General features: G+C 43.6%; 1 protein-coding gene across 5 annotated transcripts in view; it reads left to right on the forward strand.

The window, feature by feature from the left end:
* cdkal1 (CDK5 regulatory subunit associated protein 1-like 1) overlaps positions 1-19,653 on the forward strand; it is a 923,378-nt gene that overhangs the window by 876,123 nt on the left and 27,602 nt on the right. For all 5 annotated transcript variants that reach the window (XM_041184180.1, XM_041184181.1, XM_041184178.1 and 2 more), the window contains one exon: positions 17,976-18,059. In XM_041184180.1, coding sequence (XP_041040114.1) covers positions 17,976-18,059 — 84 coding nt within the window. The remainder of the gene's footprint in view (positions 1-17,975; positions 18,060-19,653) is intronic.

Raw genomic sequence — 19,653 nt, forward strand, 5'->3', positions numbered from 1 at the left:
TTATCATTTTCTTTTAATCCATAATCTCATATGCCTGCACATGGAAATCATTCCTATTGTTTATATACTTATGTCCATATCGAGGCTATAATTTGCAGCTGAGTACACTGTAGGAACAAGCACTGACTGAAGCACCAGGAGCCTGCTTCAGGCCCCTCAGTGCAAAATAAAGCCTGTTTGCTCTGCGTCAGTCAGCTATTCACATCAAACTCGTTTTAAAGTCAGCTTTTGGTATTAAAAAAAAGTGCCAAAGTGAATAAAATTCTTCCCCATAATAAGTATGATGAAATCCATGTCCAAATTGGAAATTGTAGAATTAAAAGCTCACAGGCTATTTATTAAAAGGATCAAATTCCTCAGGTGTTTCCTTGAGATTATCCACATTAAAGTCCAATTTTCCATCTTGGTACTACCAGTGGAGCTGTACCACTGAAGCTGTACCACTGAAGATTGGCCTGAAACTTTGCAAAGTCGGAAGGGCTCCACGCCCTAGCCAAAATGGCGCCAGAGCCCCGATTCCAGAAGTCCGACCGCAAATCTGGAATCCACCATTTTTGCCAGGGGGGGGCGGGGGCAGGGGCAATAGGGATGGGTTGTAGTTTGCACATCGGTGGTTTATGTGCAGCTGTCTTCAAACAGATGTAATCTTCATTACTGGGATGTCCAAAAACAACTCTTGGGCTTCAGACATTTGAAGATAAGGTATAAAACTGCCGGAGTTATTTGCAGAGGTAAGGCACCCCTTGGAAGTGCGCAGGTGCCCTTTGGATTGTTAAGAATAAACATGAATGTGCGTAAAAAGTGGATAAGCTCAGTGGAACTGTAATGCTGTCAAGCCTTTTAAATCCCCAAGCCCTTTAAACCTTTAAAAAAAATCAGTCAGCTGTGACTCTGCTTGCAACTTCACTAGCTGTCTGTTGACATAAGCCTTAGGGCTATCATTATAGAATGAGTTAAAAACAAAAAAACTGCGGATGCTGGAAATCCAAAACAAAAACAGAATTACCTGGAAAAACTCAGCAGGTCTGGCAGCATCGGCGGAGAAGAAAAGAGTTGACGTTTCGAGTCCTCATGACCCTTCGACAGACTCGAAACGTCAACTCTTTTCTTCTCCGCCGATGCTGCCAGACCTGCTGAGTTTTTCCAGGTAATTCTGTTTTTATTATAGAATGAGTGTTGCTTAACTGTTTCCATAACCCATTATTAGCACAGTGTAAGTTCACAGGTTGAGGGACAGTTCCAAGTTCTTATAAAGAGAATGCCTTTGATGTGAGGCTAGGAAAACAAAATAGAAGTAAAATACTGCAGATGCCGGAAATCTGAAATAAAAACAGAAAATACTGGAAAAACTCAGTAGATCTGGCAACATCTGCAGAGAGAAAAACAGGAGTTAACGTTCTGAATCCAATATGTCTTTTCTTTGGAACTAGCCCTAGAAGAGGCACTTGAAGGAAGATTTTGTTTTTATAAGGGATTAAGTACTTGAGAAATTTACATTTAGTGAATTTTTTTATGAATGAAAGTTTTTTTTAAATAGTGAAGTCTGCAATATACACTTAGAGCTATATTTTATTTTGTCTCACCATGGCCCCTGAGGTGTGCCCATGATGGTTATTGGGTGAGTTGGCATGGAGGATGTAAGGGCAAAGGGTGGTAGGTGGAGGATCATGAGTTGACACTAAATTGGCATAGGCGCAATAAAGGGCCATAGGGGATGGGTGGGGGCATGAGATGGCATGGAGGGTATGCAGGCCATGGGGGCTGGATAGAGGGGCATAGCTTGACATGTAACCTGAGGGGCCATGAGGTGGTATGAGTTGGCATGGGGAGGATGAGGGCTTGATGGTTGTTTTTGGTTATATTGCTTTTTTTCCAGCTGGGAGAAAGTCCTGGAGCAAGGCGGCTGGCCTTTTAAGCAGCCTGCCTCGGCACACGACAGCCCCTGTGACTGCCTTCAAATTCTTTCTAGAGGTGACAGGTATGCCTCCAGTTAGCTCTGGCATTAGCCCCCGCCCATCCCAACCCCAGAACAAAAATCAGACCACTCGGGGCATTTTCTCCCAAGTCGGGTTTCCAGAGTCAGAAAAATTTATCCTCTTGTATCAGAAACTCAGGTGCCCCCACACCATTTTCTAACTATTTTTAAATTCATGATCAGAATCTAGTGCAAAGTTTCTGGCTGGCAAGGCTCCTCCCTGGAGCTCTTGTTCCCACCTCTACTACAAAAAACCAAAATCGTCACTTGTGACAGTTAGCTCTTCGGAATCTCATGCTTTCCCAAGCCTCCTACTGAACCCCTTTACTTCCATACCTCTTACTCTCAAACATTGCACTTCATTCTGTCACAGTTAGCATCAATACCAAATGCCATTACTGGCAAACCTGCCAGTGAAATCCAGCTTTGGCAGGTGCACAAAACATATAGCACTGAAGCAGCCTCCTGTGTACATAAAAACAAAAAAACTGCGGTTGCTGGAAATCCAAAACAAAAGCAGAATTACCTGGAAAAACTCAGCAGGTCTGGCAGCATCGGCGGAGAAGAAAAGAATTGACGTTTCGAGTCCTCATGACCCTGCGACAGAACTTGAGTGAATCCAAGAAAGGGGTGAAATATAAGCTGGTTTAAGATGTGGGGGTGGGGGGAGAGAGAGAGAAGTGGAGGGGGTTGGTGTGGTTGTAGGGACAAACAAGCAGGGATAGAAGCAGATCATCAAAAGATGTCACAAACAACAGAACAAAAGAACACATAGGTGTTAAAGTTGGTGATATTATCTAAACGATGTGCTAATTAAGAATGGATGGTAGGGCACTCAAGGTATAGCTCTAGTGGGGGTGGGAGGAGTATAAAAGATTTAAAAATATTTAAAAATAATGGAAATAGGTGGGAAAAGAAAAATCTATATAATTTATTGGAAAAAACAAAAGGAAGGGGGAAACAGAAAGGGGGTGGGGATGGAGGAGGGAGCTCAAGACCTAAAGTTGTTGAATTCAATATTCAGTCCGGAAGGCTGTAAAGTGCCTAGTCGGAAGATGAGGTGTTGTTCCTCCAGTTTGCGTTGGGCTTCACTGGAACAATGCAGCAAGCCAAGGACAGACATGTGGGCAAGAGAGCAGGGTGGAGTGTTAAAATGGCAAGCGACAGGGAGGTTTGGGTCATTCTTGCGGACAGACCGCAGGTGTTCTGCAAAGCGGTCGCCCAGTTTACGTTTGGTCTCTCCAATGTAGAGGAGACCACATTGGGAGCAACGAATGCAGTAGACTAAGTTGGGGGAAATGCAAGTGAAATGCTGCTTCACTTGAAAGGAGTGTTTGGGCCCTTGGACGGTGAGGAGAGAGGAAGTGAAGGGGCAGGTGTTGCATCTTTTGCGTGGGCATGGGGTGGTGCCGTTGGAGGGGGTTGAGGAGTAGGGGTTGATGGAGGAGTGGACCAGGGTGTCCCGGAGGGAGTGATCCCTACGGAATGCCGATGGGGGGGTGAAGGGAAGATGTGTTTGGTGGTGGCATCATGCTGGAGTTGGCGGAAATGGCGGAGGATGATCCTTTGAATGCGGAGGCTGGTGGGGTGATAAGTGAGGACAAGGGGGACCCTATCATGTTTCTGGAGGGAGGAGCAGGCATAAGGGCAGATGCGCGGGAGATGGGCCGGACACGGTTGAGGGCCCTGTCAACCTCCGTGGGTGGAAAATCTCGGTTAAGGAAGAAGGATGACATGTCAGAGGAACTGTTTTTGAAGATAGCATCATCGGAACAGATGCGATGGAGGCGAAGGAACTGAGAGGGTGGGATGGAGTCCTTACAGGAAGCGGGGTGTGAGGAGCTGTAGTCGAGATAGCTGTGGGAGTCGGTGGGTTTGTAATGGATATTGGTGGACAGTCTATCACCAGAGATTGAGACAGAGAGGTCAAGGAAGAGAAGTGTCAGAGATGGACCACGTGAAAATGATGGAGGGGTGGAGATTGGAAGCAAAATTAATAAATTTTTCCAAGTCCCGCCGAGAGCATGAAGCAGCACCGAAGTAATCTTCGATGTACCGGAGAAAGAGTTGTGGAAGAAGGCCAGAGTAGGACTGGAACAAGGAATGTTCCACATACCCCATAAAGAGACAGGCATAGCTGGGGCCCATGTGGGTACCCATAGCCACACCTTTTATTTGGAGGAAGTGAGAGGAGTTGAAGGAGAAATCGTTCAGTGTGAGAACAAGTTCAGCCAGACGGAGGAGAGTAGTGGTGGATGGGGATTGTTCGGGCCTCTGTTCGAGGAAGAAGCTAAGGGCCCTCAGCCCATCCTGGTGGGGGATGGAGGTGCAGAGGGATTGAACGTCCATGTTGAAGAGGAAGCGGTTGAGGCCAGGGATCTGGAAATTGTTGATGTGACGTAAGTGTCAGGGGAATCACGGATGTAGGTGGGAAGGGACTGGACAAGGGGAGAGAGAAGGGAGTCAAGATAACGAGAAATGAGTTCTGTGGGGCAGGAGCAAGCTGAGACGATCGGTCTACCGGGGCAGTTCTGTTTGTGGATTTTGGGTAGGAGATAGAAGCGGACCATCCGAGGTTGGGCGACTATCAGGTTGGAAGCTGTGGGAGGAAGATCCCCAGAGGAGATGAGGTCAGTGACAGTCCTGGAAACAATGGCTTGATGTTCAGTGGTGGGGTCATGGTCCAGGGAGAGGTAGGAGGAAGTGTCTGCGAGTTGACGCTCAGCCTCTGCGAGGTAGAGGTCAGTGCGCCAGACAATAGCAGCACCACCCTTGTCAGCGGGTTTGATGACAATGTCAGGGTTGGACCTGAGAGAATGGAGTGCAGTAAGTTCAGAGAGAGAGAGATTAGAATGGGTGAGAGGAGCAGAGAAATTGAGACGACTAATGTCGCACCGACTGTTCTCAATGAAAAGATCGAGAGAAGGTAAGAATCCAGAGGGAGGGGTCCAGGTGGAGGGAAAATATTGGAGGTGGGTGAAAGGATCCGTTGAACGGGGAGAGGACTCCTGCCCAAAGAAGTGAGCCCAGAGACGAAGACGGCGGAAGAAGAGTTCAGCATCATGCCGAGCCCGAAATTCATTGAGGTGAGAGCGTAAGGGTATGAAACTAAGTCCTTTGCTGAGCACTGAACGTTCAGCATCGGAGAGGGGAAGGTCAGGGGGTATTGTGAATACATGGCTGGGGCTGGGATTGGAAGATGGGGTGGGGACGGAGGGACAGGCAGGGGTGGAGGGTCCTAGATGGGTGTTGGTATCGATGAGTTGTTGGAGCTTGCGTTCCTTAGCACTTGAGAGAAAGAGAAAAAGTTTCTTGTTGAGGCGTTGGATGAGACGAAGAATAAAATGAAACTGGGGTCACGCGCAGCTTTGAAAAAGGGTATGGCGCTGCTGCTGGAGGGAGAGGTCGAGTGTGTTCATATGGCAGTGCATGGCACTGAGTGTGGATTTCAGAATGTGATGGGAACAGCAGTCCGAGAAATGTTTTATGTCCAGGAGATACCTGTAATCCTGGGTGGGTTCGAAACACGAGGGGCGGAATTTCAGTTGAAATCCACGTGGGGTAAGTCGGAGACGGAGACAGTCACTGAGAAAGGAGATATGGCTGTGAAAGCGGGTTTTAGTAAACACCTTGTCAAACACCAGGAGAGAAATGGAAAGCAATGAAGGTGAGCAAGGCAAAAGAGAGATACGGAAATCTTGTCGCAGAGACGAACAGAACTTCTTCAAGGAGGTAGGCATTTCTTGAAGAGCAGTGGCAGTCAATTAAACACAGAAATAAAAACAAAAAAACTGCGGATGCTGGAAATCCAAAACAAAAACAGAATTACCTGGAAAACCTCCAGGTCTGGCAACATCGGCGGAGAAGAAAAGAGTGGACGTTTCGTGTCCTCATGACCCTTCGACAGAACTTGAGTGAATCCAAGAAAGGGGTGAAATATAAGCTGGCTTAAGGTGTGGGGAGGGGGTGGTTTGGGTGGGGGGAGAGCGAGAGAAGTGGAGGGGATTGGTGTGGTTGTAGGGACAAACAAGCAGTGATAGAAGCAGATCATCAAAAGATGTCACAAACAACAGAACAAAAGAACACATAGGTGTTAAAGTTGGTGTTATTATCTAAACGAATGTGCTAATTAAGAATGGATGGTAGGGCACTCAGGGTATAGCTCTAGTGGGGGTGGGGGGAGCATAAAGGATTTAAAAATATTTAAAAATAATGGAAATAGGTGGGAAAAGAAAAATCTATATAATTTATTGGAAAAAACAAAAGGAAGGGGGAAACAGAAAGGGGGTGGGGATGGAGGAGGGAGCTCAAGACCTAAAGTTGTTGAATTCAATATTCAGTCCGGAAGGCTGTAAAGTGCCTAGTCGGAAGATGAGGTGTTGTTCCTCCAGTTTGCGTTGGGCTTCACTGGAACAATGCAGCAAGCCAAGGACAGACATGTGGGCAAGAGAGCAGGGTGGAGTGTTAAAATGGCAAGCGACAGGGAGGTTTGGGTCATTCTTGCGGACAGACCGCAGGTGTTCCGCAAAGTGGTCGCCCAGTTTACGTTTGGTCTCTCCAATGTAGACATTGTGTACACCTGTGTACACCTTGTCCAAATTTCCTTTTCAATGACTTAAATATCAGGCAAGATTTGTGATTGGCAACTGATCTGTTTTGTGTTCCTACCAATGTTGAATTTCGTCATTCCCATCTCTTAAAGGCAAGAAAATGAGCTGCTGAGATAGGTTGGTGTTTCTGATCTTTTTCGCCTTGGACAACCGCCTTATTTGTTTGCATGAGCTCAGACCTTAGGGCTAAATCCAGAATCACTTCAAGTAACCACTCTCGCCATGTTTTTATGAAAAGATGACCAATTGATCTTCCACATGCATGTCTAACAACATAGAGAACAACTGGAATGCAGGAGATTGAACCTCTGTCACTTGCTGACATTGCTGCATTGCTTATAAAGCAAGGCTTTTGAGCTGCCCCAAAGATCAAGCAGATTTTAAATGCTTTCAGTATAATGCTCCATACTTTATTTCACAATGTTAAATTATTGCCTTTCAATTGTAATTATTTTGCTATGTAATAACATGCCCCTATGGTGCCATAGCAGTACCGCAATAAGTCTTAAATCAATTCACAGTTTTTTAGTGGCAATGATTTAAATTTCTTAGTCTGGGGCTACATTTAAAATCTTAATTATATACCATTATGTTTTCATAATTCTCCAGAAGTTCAAACTCCTATTCACATTGAAACTTTATTTTTTGTTTGAAATAAATATTCAGATACTGAATGTGCTGAAATTAAGTATTTTATTAATTATTTCCATGTTGTGTGATGTCACACCTGGAAATGGCTTCCCATGTTTGCACAGTTTTGACCATGTTATTGGGCTCTTGTCAAAGCTACCATCTGCAACAATCTAGTACAAATCCAACAGGCATTATTTGCATCAGCTTAAGTATTACAACTGCTGAGCCAATTTGGCAAGTAGAAATTTTAGCAGAAAAGTGTCAGCGCAGGAAAGATGTAAAGCCAAAGCTGCTGAAGGAGCCCTATAGTATCATGAAGAAAGAAGACTAGTTTTGGGAGTGAAAGCAAAATGAAAGAACAGCTGATTCGAGGCAACCCTTGCACATTGCAAAGATCATCCTGTATCATTACTGATCTCCACAGTTTTTTTCCTTGGTGCCAGCCATGACTGGGTTGATATTACTCTCACCTCTGAGTCATATGGCCATGGGTTCAAGTCCCACTTCAGAGACTTCTGCACAAGATCAAGGCTGACACTCCCAATGCATGACTGAGGGAGTGTTGCACTGTCTCTCAGTTAAGACATTAAACCAAGGCCCCTTTTGCCCTCTCAGGTAGATGTGAAATGCGCTATTACACTAGGCTGAAGAAGAGCACAGGGGCATTCCCCAGTGTCCTGATAATATTTATCCCTTAATAATCATCACTTAAAACACATTATTTGGTCATTACCACATTGTTGATTGTGGTACCATGCAAGTTGGCTGCCTCAGTTCCTGCAAGAGTGCTTGCTCTTCAAAAATACCTCAGCGGCTGTAAAGCACTTTGGGGTGCCCTTAGGTTGTAAACAACACTTCAGAAATTCTAGTCTTTTTAACTCTAATCTGTTCTTGATGCTGTTTTTGCATTTCATGTGATTTGCAGATTAAACCATTTGAAGTCAATAAATGTGTTAAAATATTGGAGGTGTTTATTTGTAGGAAACTTTATGTTATTAGCAAATGGTTATGAATTTTTGGTACTTATAAACCTACAGCTTCTAGCTCATTTCTGTTTAATATGCATTTTAGAAATAACATTAAGAACTTTATTGCATTTATCACTTTTAATTAATCCCTCACTTTATTCTCATGCAAGCCCTTGATGATGCTGCTGTCATGCAACCATATGCCATTGGAAATAATCATCTGTGCTGGGCCAGTGCTGCCTCATATTACCAATGTACAGCAGCACCAAGCTACAGGAGTCTTCTGTAGTGAACCCTGATACATTTGATTGGGGAAAGATTATATTTGAGTATTGGAGTGACAGCGCACTATATCATAATTAAGCCGTTAGATGCAGGTGCCTGGGTTTAAATGTGGATGCCATTTACCCTGAAGCATGTGCGTCGGGCCAAAAAAGTACATTAAACTGACCCCGTTTCAAACCCCTTTTAAACTGTGCAGAGCCTATTCATGATGGATTGTTATTCAGTTGTCCATAATGAGATGTATTGCCCAAAGACTGAGGCTTCCTCTTTTGTTATGGTAATAAAGTCCTATTAGAAGCCTGGCTGCCTTCAACTTTTAGCTAATCCGTCTTGCTTCTCTCCTCCCCACAGCAGGGCTAGCTAACAGCAGGAGGCAGAGATTTTTTGGACAGTACAATTTCCATTTTGCTTTTCCCAAACCTGAAGCTGCTATTAAAGTTGATGACTTGTATGTTGAAGGATGAATTTAAAAGACTTTTTGTAAAATGTCTTTTAGCATTTAAATTTAGCAGAAATTGAAATTGATCAAAGAATACTGGTTATTATTATTATACATATGTTTTTTCCAAGTTTTATACTGTGATTTTTTTTTCTAAGACAGACTTCCCTTTAAACTTGAGATGCATTGGAAGTTTTAAATTTCATTTGGCCTGTTAAGATCTCTGTGTTGCTCTGAATCTGGCCTCTTGTACATCCGCTAATTTCAATTGTTCTGCTATTGCCAGCCGTGCCTTCAACAGTTTAGGCCTGAAGCTATGGAACCTCCCTCTCCAAACTTTTCCACTTCTCTACTTCTCTCTTCCTCCTTTAAGGCGCTCCTCAAAACCTATCTCTTTGACCAAGAATTTGGTCATCCGTCCTAAAATTGTGATTGTGGCTCAATCTGCAATTTTGTTGAGTAATTGTCTGTGAAGTGCCTTGGGAAATTTGACTATGCTAAAGGTACTGTATATATGCAAGTAGTTGTTGTAATGTAAGGGGGGTCTCAGATTTTGCTATTGGTGATATGCAAATGAATTTCAGCTGAAGCTCAAGAATAAAACAATTGACAAGATGGGTGCATTTTGCAGTAGGATCACCAATTGCTCCCCAAGGAGAAGCTGTATCCCTGCATTTGGCAGGACACAGATTTGATCTTTTTCAATCTGTTCTCACTATTCTCAGGAAGGGTCCAGCAATGACCAGAAGAGGTTTCCACAGATCACTCCAACTTACACCCTCATTTAACTCTGAATGTGATGTTGAATTGAAGCCTTCTCAGGTGGATGTAAAAGATCCCATGGCACCATTTTGAAGAAGGGCAGGGGAGTTCTCCATGGTGTTCTGGTCCATATATATCCCTCAACAAATGGAGAAAATCAGATTCTTTGGTCATTTATTCATTGCTGTTTGTAAGACATTCTGTGCAGATATTGGCTGCCACTTATATTACAACAGTGATTATACTTCAAAAAAGAAAGTATTTCCTTGGCTATGATATGTTTGGGGGTGTCATGAGGTTGTGAAAGGTGTCTTTTCTTTCTTGCATTCAGCTCTATTTTCAGCTTGTTATTAGTTGTTTAGGCTTTTGTGTGACATCCTTGGAATTACTCACATATTTTCTAGATATAGCCTAAAATATCTCCATAGTTGGATTACATCAGTAAAATAAACTGTGAAACTCCAGAGGCATCAAACACAGGGCAGTACCCTTTCACAGAATAGATTTGGTTTTGATGTGAATTTGGTATAATTTAAACTCTGGAGAAATCTTAATAAGCAAACTGCCATAGTGTATAGCATTCATTCAATCATGTTTGCCCTGCCCAAAGGCAGGTGCTTGGCTTATTGTCTGCTGATGCTTCAGCCTTAGTTGTTTTCTTGGCTGTTTTTCAATGGTGGGTTGCCATTGCTTTCCACTTTCAAGGTCAGGGCAAGGAGGCAGGCCCCAAGTCCACCTCAACCAGAACAGGAATTGAACCCGTGCTGTTGGCGTCATTTTGAACCACACATGAGTCATCTAGCTGACTGAATTACCTGCCCCCACGATATATAGTGGTGAAGTTTTGTTTAAAAAATGTTTCAGAAGTTGAAGGTACAGAGACCATCATTTACTTGTGGGTTCAGGAATCCTTAAATTTGAACTGTCTTAATCTAAAATTGGAACATTAAGCTGTATGAGTGGGAGAATCTTCATTGAATGAGTACATGAGGTTCGGATGCATATTGAATAGCTCTCCCGCCCCACAACTCCCAAGACTACCATGAAAAGGATCAAATTTACAACCATTGGAGTATGACAAAGAGTGGTGAGAGGTGAAGTTGTTTTTGGGGTGATAACAAATGAGCAGCACATTTTCTACCTTGCCCAATTTTCCTCTCCATTTAAGTGTGTTTTGCATCATCATCAGGAACAGTTTTTTTTAAGCTCTGATGAAGGGTCATACGGACTCAAAATGTCAACTGTATCCCTCTCCGCAGATGCTGTCAGACCTGCTGAGTTTTTCCAGGTATTTTTGTTTTTATTTCAGTTTGTACTGTTTGCTCAGCTCTTGATTCCCAAATTGGTATTCTGTTAGAATTTGTTTTAATTTCAGTGAAACTTTTTCACAATGACCCTTACCTATCGCTTACCTTGATTTGAGTCACAATTAATGGCAAGAGAAAGATGGCTTTCCTGTGTATATGGTGGTCTTGGAATGCTTCCACCCAGTTACATTAAAGTGCAGTTTAGTGGATTAACTTATAAGTAACTGCAATAACCCAATCCCATAACCCTCCCAGATCTCTGCATTCCTCCAGTTCTGTTCGCTTGCGCTTCCCCAATTTCCATTGCCCCTCAAATAGTGGCTGTGCCTGGGCCCTAAACTCTGGAATTCCCTTCCCAAATGTCTCCACCTCTCCTCCCCAAAATTGCTCCTTAAAACTTATCTCTTTGGCCAAGCTTTTGGTCACCTCTCTTAATATTTCTTTTTGTAGCTCAGTGTCAAATTTAGTTTGCTGATGCTCCTGTGAAATACTTCAGGTCTTTTTACTACGTTAAGGCACTGCATAATGCAAGTTGTTGTAATAAAAACAGAATCTACTAAAAAAAAATACATGCTTTTCAAAGAAAAATGACAAGTTAATTTTTTTAATTGAGACTCTTTTCTCAACAGAAACTGAAAGAAGAACAAGCTTTTGACCTGGGCTGAACTAAAAAGGGCAGGCAGTGGGGGGTGGGAGGGAACAATTGTTAAAAGTCAACAGCCAGCAATCTACAGTAGAGTGAAGAGAAGCCATTACTTGGTAAACCTGCAGCAAAGTGCTGTGGCATTTCATTGCAATTATGGTAATTCTGACTTGGGTATTTAACTATGTTGTTGTTTAGGTTTCCATCACTGCACAATTTGAAGAGGAGATAACAGAAAATAGTTTTGGCTTTTATATATTGTAATGACTCAATGGAAGTAACTGCAAAATAGTAATCTAATCAAAGGCTTTAGGTGGTTTAAATAGAGAATAGCATCCTTTACAGTAGTCTAATTGTGGTGTTCACATTGCTTAAATGTTACCTCGAAAAGAGTGCAAGGCAGTAATCCAATCTAGAGGCTCAGAATGCATTAAATGACTGAAATGATTTATACCAGTCACCTACGATTAGATTAGAGCTTTGAAATCACTTCAGGATACCTGTTATTCTTAACAATATCTACTGTTCAGTTGGTTATGTGACTTGTTCAATTCTTGTTCCATTTTTCCATCTGACACTCATTGCTGCTGCAAACACAAAATGTTCGGGTGCCTTGTTTCACTGATGCATGATGATATCTCCACTGAAGGATTAATAATGGTCAATGATTGCTGAAATTTATCAAGAGATAATTTCCAGTTAATAAAATGTTATTGGTCATGTCATTCCGCCTATACACTTGCAGTACAAGGAATGTGATCAGAATTGCCCAGCATGCACAGCTTGGGATGTTGAATGGCAAATAGTACATAGATGTTACACACTAAATGCATTAGGGGCTCAACTGAAAATAAAAAAGGTCTTGATTTTTAACACTTTAACAATTGTATGTATATTAGACTAAATGTACCAAAAGAATGTTCAACACACTAAAAGATCATTAGGCCTAACAAGCCAGAGATCACCACATTTTCAGGGATTACCCTCATCTATTCAAATTCTTTTCATACCATATGGGTACTGTAGCATAGAGGCTATGTTACTGAACTAATTCTTCGGAGGCCTAGACACTGATCCAGAGACATGCGTTCCACTCAAAAATGCCAGCTGGGTAATTCAAATTCAGTTTATTAAATAAACCTGGAATAAAAGTGCTAGTATCAGGAATGGTGATCATGAAACTACCAGGCTATTGAAGCAGTCTGTGCCCAAATGCAGCAAAACCTGGACAACATTCAGGCTTGGACTGATAAGTGGCAAGTAACATTTGCACCCACAAGTGCCAAGCTATGGTCATCTCCAACCAGAGAGAATCCAACCATCTCCCCATGACATTCAATGGCATTACCTTCGCCGAATCCCTATCAACATCCCAGGGGTTACCATTGATCACAAACTGAAGTGGACCAGCCATATAAATACTGTGGCTACATGAGTAAGTCAGAGGCTACGTATCCTGCAGTGAGTAACTCACCTCCTGACTCCCCAAAGCCTGTCCACCATGTACAAAGCACAAGTCAGGAGTGTGATCCTGGATGAGTGCAGCTCCAAGAACAGTCAAGAAGCTTGACACCATCCAGGACAAAGCAGCCTGCTTGATTGGCACCCCATCTACCACCTTCAACATTCGCTCCCTCCACCACTGACATGCAGTGACAGCAGTGTATACCATCAACAAGATGCACTGCAGCAACTCACCAAGGATTCTACGACAGCACTTTGTAAACTCACGACCTCTACCACCTAAAAGGAGAGGGGCAGCAGCTGGAAACACTACCACCTTCAAGTTCCCCTCCAAGTCACACACCATTCTGACTTGGAGCTATGGCCAGAATCTTCTGTTTGGCATGCAGGGGCGAGCCCTGCACGCCGACGCGTAAAATGACACATAGTGAAGTCAGGCATGCGTCCTGATGTCACCACGCATCATTTTGATCTTCCGTTCGGCAGGCACTCACCGGAGTTGTCTGTGCACCCACTGAACTGTCAAAGGCCTGTTAAGGCCATTAATAAAACAATTAACCCAATTGAGAAAGCTGCCTATCCAACCTTAAGGTTGGCAGACAAACGAAGAGCCCAGGCAGCCTTCTCATTTTTCATGAAACCTCATCCACTGGCGGGATGAGGTTTCATGAAGCTTTTATTAATTAAATAAAAATTTTAATGAAAATTCATAAACAAGTCCCAGCTCATGTGACACTGTCACATGAGAGGACATGTGTGAATAATTAAAAAAAATTTTTTTTTCCAATTTTGTTACTGAAGTTAATCTGTGCCTCAGGGAGATCTCTGTGCTCTTTCGTGTCCATCCACCCCCCGCCCGCACAGGTAACACTGAGCGCTTAATTGGCCCACTCACGTAAAATGGTGGCGCGCAACCAATCGTGGGTGGTGATCGGCTCCGCGCCCGATCCCGACTGGCTTTGCCCAACGGGGAGAAAATTCTCTCCGTTTGTTCACTGTCGCTGGGTTAAAATCCTGGAACTCCCTGACAGAACTGTGGATGTGCCTACACCACATGGACTGCGGTGGTTCAAGAAAGCAGTTCACCACCACCCTCTCAAATGCGATTAGGGATGGGCAATAAAAATGCTGGCCCAGCCAGCAATGCCATATTCTTTGAAAGGATTTTTTAAATTATCATTAAAAACCCACCTGGTTCACTAATGTCACTTAGGGAAGGAAATCTGCTGTTCTTCCCCGGTCTGGTCAAATGTGGCTGGACACCTACAGCAATGTGGTTGACTCTTTAAAGCCCCCTGAAATGGCCTAGCAAACCACTGCTACGAGAAAGTTTAAAAAGAATAAAACTTGAGAGATCACTTGACCTCGATCCAGGCATTGGATTTGGATAAGACAAAGGCACATCCAGCCCAGTCGATCCTGACGTACCCTGCTCACTAACATCTAGGGACTGTGCCAAAATCACTCTACCATTATTATCAAATCAAATGACAAACCCCGGTTTAATGAAGAATGTAGAAAAGCGTTTCAGGAGCAGTACCAGGCGTACCTAAAAATGACATGCCAACCTGGTGATGCTACAACACTGGACTACTTGCCTGCTAAACTGCCAAGCAGCGTACTATAGATAGAGCTAAGTAATCCCATAGTCAACAAATTGAATCAAATCCCTGGAGTTCTGTCACATTCAGTTGTGAATGGCTGTGGACAATTAAACAGATAACAGGAGGAGGAGGCTTCATGAACATTTGCATCCTCAGTGTTTTTATTAATTTACAAAATGTGGGTGTCATTGGCTAGGTCAGCATTATTGCCCATCCCTAATTGCCCTTCAGAAGGTGGTGGTAAGCTGCTGCTTTGAACCGTTGCAGTCCCTATGGTATAAGTACCAGTGCTGTTATGGAGGGAGTTCCAGGATTTTGACCCAGTGACAGTGAAGGAACAGCAATATATTTCCAAGTCAGGATGGTGAGTGGCTTGGAGTGGAACTTGCAGATGATGGTGGTCCTGTGTATCTGCTGCCCTCGTCCTTCTAGATGGTAGCGGTCGTGGGATGGCAGAGTCCAGGTAAATGTAGAAAAAAATCGCTTGCATTCAGCTTCAGCCAGATGTGCCAAGTGGATGATCCATCTCAGCTGTCTCCTGATGTCCTCACTGACACCAGCAGTCTTCAACCATTTTGTTTCACCCCACATGGTATCAGGAAATGGCTGAGTATATTGAATAAAGTTAAGGCTATGGGTCCTGACAACAACCTAATTGTAGTGCTGAAGACTTGTCCTCCAAGGCTAGTTGTACCCCTAGTCAAGCAGCTCCGGTACAGCCACAACATTGGCATTGACTTGACAAAATATAAAATTGCCCAGATATGCCCTGTCCACAATAAGCAGGGAAACTCCAGTGCGACCAATTACCTCCACATTGGTCCACTCTCAATTATAAGTAAAGTGATGGAAAGTTTATAGATAATGCTATTAGCCGACATTCACCAATGCTCAGTTTGAATTTCACTAGGACTACTCTACTCAACCTCATTACAACCTTGGTCCAAAGATGTTTAGAGGAGCTGAATTCCAGAGGTGAGGTGAGAGTGACTGCCATTGACATCAAGGCAACTTTGACCCAGTGCAGCATCAAGAAATCTGAGTAAAATTGAATTCACTAGGAATCACTAGAAAAATTTTCCACTAGCTGGAGTCATATGTAGCACAATGGAAGATGGTTGTGCTTGTTCGAAACCAATCATCTCAGCCCCAGGACATTGCTGCAGGAGCCCTTCAGAGCAATGCCCTCAGCCCAACCATCTTCAGATGCCTCAACAATGATGTTCCCTCCATCATGAGATCAGAAGTGGGGATATTCGCTGATAATTGCACAGTATTCAGTTCTACTTGAAATCCCTCAGAAAATGGAACAGTCTGTGCCCATATGTGGCCACAATATTTAGGCTTGGACTGATAAGTGTCAGGTAACATTTGCATTGCAGAAGTGCCCGACTATGACCTTCACTGACAAGAGTGGGTCTAACTAGCTCTCATTGACATTCAATGGCATTACTATAGTGCCATAGAGTGCATCATCAACACCGTGAGGTCGTCATTGAGCAGAAACTTAACAGGACCAAATGCATAAACAATGTGGCTACAAAAGCAGATCAGTGGCTGGGTGTTCTGCAGCATGTAATTCACCCCCTGACCCCAAAAGCCTGTCCATCATCTACAGGGTGCAAGTCAGAAGTGTGATGCAATACTCTCCATTTGCCTGGATAAGTGCAGCTCCAACAACACTCAAGAAACTTGACACCATCTAGGGCAAAGCAGCTGCTTCATTGGCATCCCATCAACCATCTTAAAACATTTACTTCCTCCACCACAAAAGCACTGTGGCTGAGTGTATACACCATCTACAAGGTGCACTACAGTAACTCCCCAAGGCTTAGTCAACAACACCTCCAATATCCGTGGAAGGACAAAGGCAGCGGGCATTTGAGAAGACCACCACCCGCAAGTTTCCCTCAAGCCACAAGCCATCCTGACTTGGAAATATATCACTGCTCCATCATCATTGCAGGGTCAAAATCCTGGAACTCCCTCCCAGCAGCATTGTGGGAATACCTACACCATGGTTGAGGAAGGTGGCTCACCACCATCTTCTCATAAAGAATAAATGCTGGCCTCGCCGGCGATGCCAATATTTCATCAATGAATTTAAAAGAGAATTAATGTATCAGGAGAGACCGAACAGACTAGGACCTTATTTTTTTGCTGGAAAAGAGAATGCTGAGGGGTGACCTAATAGAGGTCTTTCAAATTATAAAGGGATTTGATAAGATATTTGTAGAGAAAATGTTCCCTCATATGGGGGAGACTAAAACTAGCGGTTGTAAATAAACAATAGTCACTATTAAATCCAGTAAAGAATTTAGGAGAAGTTACCTTAGCCAGGGTGTGGTAAGAATGTGAACCTTGTTACTGCGTGAAATAGTTGAGGCAAATAGCCTAGATGCCTTTAAGGGGAAGCTGGATAAGTACATAAGGAATAAAGAAACAGAAGATTAAGCTGACATAATTAGATGTAGCAGGGTAGGTGGAGGTTCATGTGGAACATTAACATCAACCAAAATCTTTTGGGCTGAATGGCCTGCTCCTGTGCTGTAAATTCAATGTAGTTGTCTGCTGACCTTATTTACATTTACAATGGTCCTTTCTGGTAACTTAGTCCATAACTTCAGTATACTTCAGGTGAAGAACATCAGCCTTCAAAGTCAGGCCACGGTGCCAACAGTATTGATGGTAGCTTCACATGTCCTGAAATAGCTAAGGACAGCCTCTTTTTCAACAATAAAAACAGAAAATGGTAATACTCAGCATCTAAAGAGAGAAATAGAGTTAATGTTACAGGTCAATCAGAAGATCTAGTGAGAGGTCATTGACCCAAAACTTTAACTCTTTTTCTCTCTCCATAGATACTGCCTGTCCCATTGCTGAGTATTTCCAGTAATTTTTGATTTTGTTTCAAGTTTCCAGCATCTTCAGTATTTTGCTTTTGTATTAGCTTCTATTCCAGTCTTCCCAAAACTGATCCCTAACCTGTTTAAGTGAAAGCTGAAGAAGAGTCATATGGACTTAAAACAGGAGAATTTCTATAATGGTGCCATAGAAATGCAAGCTATTGTTAAAATGCCCAAATTCATTGTAGATTTTGATATTACCATCCTGTATTATGCTTGCTTTAGAAGATAACTCAGACATGGGAAAGGATTGAATTCACTCTGGTAAAGTCAGTTCCTCTAAACACTGATTTAAGTTTTAAAATGTAAAGAGATGCTCTTTCAATTCTTGTTTTTACATTTTCTAACTTGCTAAAATGTGATAAAATTGATTTTTCAGATTGGTGAGAGGCAGCATGTTCTGATAACAGAAGAATCATTTGATGGCCAGTACTATGTCGCCCACAACAAATTTTATGAGCAAGTAAGTTGATGAAGGTTCTCTCCCATTGTATTCCAGTAAATTGAAAGACTTTGTATTACACTAACATTGCAAGATACTGTATTCCTCCATAGGCAATGGCATGAGACCTAATAACTTGCCACCAAATAAAACAGTAAAATCAATCAACAATGCTGTAAGATGCGTGTAATTCAGTAGGTCTCATGAAGAGGCTCTGAGTCTTGTATAATTTAACAGTAAGTGTTTATTAACTACTTATAACTATGTACATATATGCAGTATAAGGTCTAAGTTTGGAGCTGTCTCTATGCTTGCCTGTACACACGTCTCTATCCAGTACAAGACTGCCGTCCAGATTAAGTAAACGGGTTCCTTTACATCACATTGTGGGCGAAACTGCACCCAGTCCCATGTTAACCCTTTCTATGTCAGACCCTTATAATCAGAGTCCATACCTTATACAAATGATTCCCTGTAGAATTTAAATTTGGGTATGTCTCAATGTCCTCTAAATGTCTGTGGCGTGATTTATAAATGAAAGAAATTTATTGTCTTTTTTTTACTGAAAAGGTGACTATACAGTACTCTTTTGAAGTTAACAAATGGGTAAGCCGACTGAGAAAGTGACATAGGGCAGTAACTTCCAGTGGAGTGGCAACTGAGTCAGATTGCCACTCCACTCATAGTTCCTTACCTGGAAATCCAGCCAATCTATCTCGCCCAACCTTCCGACCTGGGCCAAGTGAGATCTGTCTAGTGCAGCAGGATCCCATAGCTTTCTGTCCAGGTCTGCAGGCTTGGAGGTAAGGAGGACAACGCACCCTTTTTATGGCACTAGCTGCAGTAAAGCAGGTAAGTTTAAAAGTCCAGCCACTGAAAATCCTGGGAGAAGGTAAGTTTATAAAGTAAGTGGGTAGGATTTGGGGCTGGGGGGTGGGGGTGGTGGTGTGGTAGGATGGGTCGCGGGAATGAAGGGGTTGGATGGCCAGTGGGGGGGGGGTGTGATCAGTGAGGGGGTGGTCATTGGGGAGATGGGGATATTGTTGGGGGGGGTGGGAATGTAATTGGTATGTGGGGAGTGCATATCTGCGTATGTCGGGGGTTGGGGAGAGCAGTTGTGGAGGTGGAGAGAGCAATCAGCAGGTTGGGGATGTGGTTTGTGAGGTCCCAAGAGGGCGGAGCAGTTGAGGGGCCCATGGGCAGCTGGGGGAAAGTAGTTGGGGGGTAGGATGGAGTTGGGGGTGGAGGTGTAGTCGGGAAGTCCTGAAGCAGGTCAGGGGATGCAGGCGGGGAGGTGGGGGTTGTAGTCAGAAAGTCCTGTGGAGGATTGGTGGTGCCCATGGGCAGTCGAGGTGCGAGGCAGTTGGGGGCAGAGCGGGCAGTCTGGGATGGAGGTATAGCCGGGTGGTCCAGTGGGGTTTGGGGGGGTGCCTGTGGACTGTTGGGGCTGGGAGTGTAGTCAGGGGGTCCGGTGGGGAGTCGGAGAGGGCAATTTGAGTGGTTGGGGTGTATATGGGGGATCCCGTGGGGTGTCAAGGACACTCTTGGACAGTTGGGCGTTAATGTTTAGGTGGGGGTAATTGGGGGAGTCCCATGGCCCGTGGACGGTCGGGGG

This window comes from Carcharodon carcharias, chromosome 3 (genome assembly GCF_017639515.1).
Source record: "Carcharodon carcharias isolate sCarCar2 chromosome 3, sCarCar2.pri, whole genome shotgun sequence".
NCBI lineage: Eukaryota > Metazoa > Chordata > Chondrichthyes > Lamniformes > Lamnidae > Carcharodon > Carcharodon carcharias.